Source organism: Trypanosoma cruzi, genomic scaffold (assembly GCF_000209065.1).
Source record: "Trypanosoma cruzi strain CL Brener 1047053517155 genomic scaffold, whole genome shotgun sequence".
NCBI classification, from domain to species: domain Eukaryota; phylum Euglenozoa; class Kinetoplastea; order Trypanosomatida; family Trypanosomatidae; genus Trypanosoma; species Trypanosoma cruzi.
In genome coordinates, this window is record NW_001849539.1 from 271,052 (window position 1) to 277,615 (window position 6,564).

At 54.8% G+C, this 6,564-nt stretch overlaps 1 protein-coding gene and 1 pseudogene across 1 annotated transcript, besides 7 other annotated features; both read left to right on the forward strand.

Moving 5' to 3' along the window:
• Nucleotides 1–2,071: part of a sequence feature (areas not merged during assembly with more than two copies in the genome that could not be assigned to a particular haplotype) that runs on past the window's edge.
• Nucleotides 1–2,694: part of a mobile genetic element that runs on past the window's edge.
• Nucleotides 2,072–3,215: a sequence feature (haploid, Esmeraldo-like haplotype).
• Nucleotides 2,589–2,694: a mobile genetic element.
• On the forward strand, nucleotides 2,836–3,594 carry Tc00.1047053509147.21 (annotated as a pseudogene).
• Nucleotides 3,216–6,564: part of a sequence feature (areas not merged during assembly with more than two copies in the genome that could not be assigned to a particular haplotype) that runs on past the window's edge.
• Tc00.1047053509147.40 (mucin-like glycoprotein, putative) lies at nucleotides 4,264–5,301 on the forward strand (the record flags this gene model as incomplete). Its single annotated transcript, XM_801202.1, has 1 exon — nucleotides 4,264–5,301. The coding sequence occupies one exon, from the start codon at nucleotides 4,264–4,266 to the stop codon at nucleotides 5,299–5,301; it is 1,038 nt and encodes a 345-aa protein (XP_806295.1).
• Nucleotides 5,611–5,644: a microsatellite.
• Nucleotides 6,412–6,564: part of a mobile genetic element that runs on past the window's edge.

Sequence of the window (6,564 nt, forward strand, 5' to 3'; positions counted from 1 at the left end):
CGATCCTTCAAATTGCCCGACGCAATCGACGAGAAGGGAAAAGGAGCTTATCCGCCAACGACGCTCGACTGTAGTACCGCGAATCACCGATATCTTCGCTCTGTGCCAGCCACATGAGGAGGGCGAACGAGTTGGCTTGAGAAATGCGGGCGCCGTCAAAGTAGGAGCTGAGAATGTCACTAGCGGGGCAATTCACAAGTTCTTGCCGCACGCACGCGCAGCCGATCAACGAGGAGAGCTGCGCGGTCATTTTGATGGCAATATGAGATGTGGCGCCATCGATCCGACCGCAGCACGCCAGGATGCCGGCGGTCCATTTTGCAAATGTATCGAACCCCGCTGGACATGATGATTCTGGGGTTACCAAAAATTGCGGCGCGATCGGAAACAAAGCAGGTGCGCTCATCGACAACGGAAGGGATGGGTCAATTTGTCCGCAGCCGAACCGATTGGAGGGAACGTGTTGTTTTACGACTTGCGTGGATAACGGCGAGTTGTCGTTCCGGGATTGCGGCCTTGACACTTAACAATTTCGCAATGGAGCCGGACGGGACCATAATTTTGGATTGGTCCGTGGCGCCGAAGACGGCGAGGGCGGATCCCCAGCGCGCCTCGCGGTCCGCCAGGATACGAGGGCAGGATGAGTTTGACACTATAAAGCTATTCAGGACACTTCAAGAAAACGAAAAGCTCACGAATCTGACGACTGCCAAAGTCGAACGAGCTCTGGCCCCTTGGAATGAGACAGCGCATTCCATAAAACGCGGTGCGCTGCAGTACGCTGCTCAAATCGTGGAGACGCACAATTTGGCCCCACACGTGATCTCGCAGTTGGCGAAGCACGTCGACCCGTTTGACCTTCCCCATAACACAGTTCGATATTTGGTGAATTACACCACAATGCTGACCCAGGTGTCGTTGCTGGTCGCATTGATGTGAAGGGAGACACTGCGGAAGGGCAGGAACCCTGGCTGACAGCGGAGGAACGTTTTTTCCATGATTTTTATCATTATGCTGCTACAATAACGAGAGGCGCGGAAAGGATGCGTCTCGCCACTCCACAAGGTGAACGAACTATCCCGCCACAGCAGCAAGTCAACGTGCCCGTGTTGAATCTAGAGTGGGTCAAGAGCCGGTTGAACCCGGCTACCTTGGAGGGACTCATGCAAGTATGGGGACTCGTCGGGCGGTCCCCTTTCCCTCCGTCTTCCTCCGGTAAGGCGCGCGAAGGCTCACGGAGGATTCCAGTTGCTGACGCGCAATTATTGAAGGAAGCGGGAATTATCGAGGACGCTTCGTCTACAACAACAGGCGGATGGATAATACCTTTTTCGGTTGTGGAGGAGAAAACACCGATTTGCGACGACGATGGATCGCGTGGCCGCGCGACAAGAACAGAGACGACCCTTATGAGGCTCATGCTCCTCTTTTACACATTTCCCATTATTTGTCACCTGTGATGGCTGAGGCCGCTTCCTGACTGGAATTAAAGGCATCCTTTTTTTCAAGTCTCTTTACCGCAGGAGACTCGGCATCACTTTCGATGCCGCGTGGAGGACGGCACGCTGGTGGAGCTTACACGGCTCCCAATGGGATACAAGGTCAACCCAGAAATTCTCCAGATTATTATTGCTTCGGGAATTGCGGGGGTGACGACGGTGGTTCACCGCCTCTGGGCCGCACCTCCATTGGTGCATATCGACGTTTGGATCGATAATATACGCATTGCAGGGTCGAAAAGCGATTTGACATTGTGGGAAGCCCAAGTGCTTCGTAATGCGGACAGTTGTCACGCCATGACAGGGAGGATCGCGAATCGGGCGCTGCGCAGTACACCTTTCTGGGGGTGCAGTTTGATCACACTCACCGGGCGGTGTCACTGAGTGACAAGTTTGTCCGGTCTGTATGCGCCATGCCGGCGCTCAATTCTTTAACCATCGCGGAAATGGAGGTTATGGCGTCACGGTTTTTTGCCCGCGGCAGCCATTTTGGGCACGCGTTTATGTGTCTGCCACTTTTTCAAGGCAGTGCGACGACGATTATCCGCAGTTAACCGGGGGATTGTGCTGGAGACATCCCCGAAGAACGTTCCGCCGTCAGCGATTGGTTTGGGCGAGAGATTGCGACACATCATCGAGAATATAATTGCAAGCGAATCATCAAGCCCACGGAAAAGGCATCGGCCGCCATCATCACGGATGCATCGCTCCAGGGATGAGGAGCCGTTTTTATTCCAGCTCCGGCGACGTTGAAATTGCCGGAGGGAAATGGGGGAAGAGACCTTTTCTTATCATGCAGACCGAGGCGCGCGCGGTACGCTTAGCCTTATCGGCTTTTTATCGCCATCTTGCCATCCACCATGGACGTTTGGGTGGACAACACTCTGTTTCAAGGGAGGAAAATAAAGGCAGCTTAAAATCACACACCATGACGTGGGAGCTGCAACGGACATATGAGTTTGTTGACTCTCGCGGAATACAGGCATCCTTTGCATACGGACGATCTGTGGGAAACCCGCAGACGGCATGTCGCGCGGTCGTGTGTTTACACTTCAGGACTTGGCGAAGGGGTGGAACTTGCGAAGGGGAGCGGCGGTGTCTTGTGGCTGGAGGACCCCAAAGTCTGCCACTTGTTAGGTAATATATATATATCCCATTCGAACAGAATTAGCGGGCCACGATGGTGGCTTACGGATGATATAAAACTACACTTACATGGTATTAAACTTTGAGGATATTGTGAATCTACTTATATTCTATCTATCCCTTCTTATTTCTATCTTGTTGGATTATTATTGTTGATATACTCAAGATCCTGCCGGCGGCCCAGTCGAATGTTCCGGTGCGATTCCCTTTGACGCTGCCACCCGCGGACGGACCGGCCGTGACGGAGGAAGCGCTGGCGCAGCAGGTGATGCAGGGGTTCATGGCAATGCGTCACGCCGGGTCGTCGGTGGAGCTGCTCTGCTCCGTGTCCTCCGCGCGCCTGCAGCAGACGATTGCGGAGCGCTACCCACTCGCGTACAATCGTCTTTTATTGGAGAGGCGTTGGCGCGGCAGGTGGCGTTGCTTTGCGGAGGAAATTGTGGGACTGCGCTGCTTCCTCTACACACTGAGGGACTACGCTGAGACTAGAGATCTGGAGATTCACGTCGAGTTCAGCGAGTTGCGGTGCCGTCTGCAGGGGGAAATCACTGCGCGGTGCGGCTGACGGACGGCAGTGTTGGCGTGCTACTGCGGGAGCATCTTCTCCAGAAGGACGCCTTGCATCGCTGGTGTGACGAGGCGGTGAGGGCGGCGCAGGCGGGCGGTGGCGCGGGGGGTGCTGATAGAGCCTTGTGGCGGGCGCCTCCCCCTGCACCGGCCCTGATGAGGCTCGCGAGGCAGTTGCGTTCCTACGGGTGCGAGGGTGGAAATTTTTGGTGGCTTTGGCGCGGCGCTGCGAGGGGGGTTGCGGCGATCATGACGGCGAGCGACACGCTTGCGCGGCAAATGAGTGCACTGCGGCTCCGCCGTCACGTTGTCCATTGCCTTCAATCGTGGGTGCCGGCGAACTCCGGCAGGCGATCCGCGAAGGACCTCTTCATGGCGGCCATGGGGTAAGAAGCGAGGGAAGGGGAGGGAGAGGAGCCATGCGTTGCGGAAAGGGTGCGGGCTGCTGCGGCCGCACCTCGTTGTCGTCACTTCAGTTTGTTGTCATGACAGTGCTGTCATTTTTTTGTTTTTTTCTTCACAGGGGGTTTGGATTGTGCGTTCTCTTTGGTTACTGGGAGGAGAGGGTGCGTGCGTGCAGTGCATTTGCGAGAGTCTTGTGGGAGGACGGTGATTCGCGGCGGTGCGGCGGATGTGGCGGTGTGTGCAGGAGTGGCTCCGCTGTTGGACAAATGTGGGGATTTTTAATTGTCCCTCGCGTTGCTTTTCTTTTTTCCGTGAGACACGCCGCATACCGAACGCCCACCCACCATCACTTCTGCTTGCATATCTCCTGTGGGGTCGGCAACTCATTGTGGGTGCGTGCCCTCCATGAGGAATGCGCACCCCTTCCCGGTTCCCAGAACTGCAGTTACATCCACCGGAGCCTAGGGGCTACACTGTTCTCCTCCTTCCCCTTTTGGGTGTGTGTGGGGTGCTGGGTTCTGCTTCACGGCCGTCTCTGTGTGTGTGTCCCTGTAGTGCGGCACATGTATTCCTCTCCCCCTCTTCTTGTCGTTGTCCTTGCCCCACTGTGTAGATTGTCTCACAAAGTCGAGCGACTCTACGACGAATGATGATGGTGACTTTGCGGCGCCGCGTGATGTGCGACCTGCTGATCCTCGCGCTCTTGTGCTGCTGCTGCTGCTTGTCCGTCTGCGGGACTGCTGTGCCGGCAAAAACCTTTGTGTTTGTGGCTTTTTCGTGTCCCGGGACTGACGGTAAGTTGAGTTGGCGTCTTCGAGGCGAGGAGGAATGGAAAAAGTGCCCTAAGAAGCCTGGAGAAGTCGATCAAGACAATGATGAGCGTGCACGGGTGTGCGTTGCCGGTGGGGACTTCTACGAATATTCGAAAAGGAGAGCGAAAGAATTCTGCCGTCCTCCCAGTGGCCGGGTAGAATTTTTGTTCGAGATAGAATTTGCGACGTACGAGAATTTAAGTAGCAGCAGCTCGGCGACGGCACAAAACAATGATCGGGAGGCCACTGATGGCGCGCAACAGCTTCAGTCGCAACCGCAGGCTGGAAAAGCGGCCCCGGCAGCTATGGCGGCTGCACCGACAACGCCGGTTGTTGGCCAGGCACAGAGCGGCGTCGTCAGTCCGCCGAGGGAGGCAACTGAGGCACCGCAGAAGAAGTTGCCTGAACAAACAGCCGAGGACGGCCCTGCCCCAATGCTGAGCGAAAACATCACCGTCGAGGAGGAGTCGCCTGAGCACACAGACGAAGGCGGCTCTGCTCAAAGACCAAGCGAAAACATCGCCGCCAGCCCGCTGACGTCTACAGACGCGAATGAACACGTGGCATCGGCACCCGAAGCTTCCGGACGGCCGTCCTCTTCTCCATCCGGCGACGGCGCAGCCAATGAAGCTTCCCACAACAGTAATGAGGGTGACAGCGAATCCGACGCCAATGGCGAAGGCACCAGCACCGTTACCGGCACGAATCCGCTCCAACCGACCAGAGACGAAAGTGCAAACGAAAGTACAGAAAATATTGCCGCTTTGTTGCAGAATTTTGTCGGTCCGGACGGCAGCGATGTCACCACTGTGTGGGTGCGCACGCCCCTGCTGCTGCTCTTCATCGCCCTTGTCTGTGCTGCTGTGCGGTGATTGGGACTGGTCGTGCATGTCCTTTCGGGGACGGCTAGTACCAGTATGTGTGTTTTCCTTTTTTTTTTTTTTAATTTGCTTCGTCACCCACACGCGGTGCCGGCCCTGCGGCTGTGCTTCCCACGGACTGCACGAACGAGGATTGGAAGAAAAGGCCGGATGCCGCATGAAATGCGAATAATGTTGTGTGGGCTAGTGGAAGAATGCGATATTATTATTATTATTCCATTCTTCGTCTGTGCAGGTAATATATATGCACGCACCCGATCGTCTTGAGCCGCATGGCACATGAAATTCCTGCCGAATCAATTTTTTTTCTTTTTTCTTTTTTCTTTATTGTTTTCCGGGAGTCTTGCGGGATTCTCATTCTTACTTTTTTGTTTCCTTTTCTGTTTTTGGTAATTTCATGCGGCTGTTTTCCGTTTGTGCCGTGTCCACTGTTAGTTTGTGTCTCCGTGTCCCGTTGAGTGTCCCTCTGCTGGTTGTGCTGCTGGCATTTCCCCATTTCTTCTCTTTCCTTTCTGCTAGAGGCACCGATGGTCCGTGACGACGATTGTTTTCGCACCCCTCTGCGATGGCACGAGGGTGACTGGGTGCCGGCCTGCTGAGTGCACTTTGGGGGAGCAGATGGAGTGCGCCGTGCCTCAATTGTGAGTGTGGGACGCCACCCACCACGACCTGCTGTGTGGCGCAGTGCTATTCCGTCGAGGAAGAGAAGGACGGTGCCGTGGACTTGGATGCGCCCGTCTCTTTCGTTGCGGCCGTGAGTGTGTGTGTGTCCTTTGGTTGCCCAAAACTCATTGGTGCCGCAAATGCGGCAACAGGAGAGTTTGATTGCGTGGAGGCGCCACTGTCACTTGAATCAAACTATGCATGTGGCACACACGCAAACAGTAAAGCGAAAGGATGGAATATTCGGCTGGGCTGCTTGACGGATCCTCAATTATCCCAACGGAATAAAATACGACGGGAAGGAAGTGTGAGTAAATGGAGAGGCAGTGGGCCCGCCAAATCTTCGTTGTTTGCTCCGCATATATTTATATTTATGTATTCTGCCGGTCCCACGCACATGACATGTTGAACGCTCTATTCGGATTGGATACATATACATACATATGTTTATAGCTTACGAAGTGGCGGACTTTGGCCTCTCCAGCCACAAGACCCCGCCGCAAGGGTGGGAATCCAAAAGGAGGTTACTGGGATGGTAAAAATAAAAAATAAAAACATTATTCTTGACGTTCTCAGTTCCTTTGCTTGCTT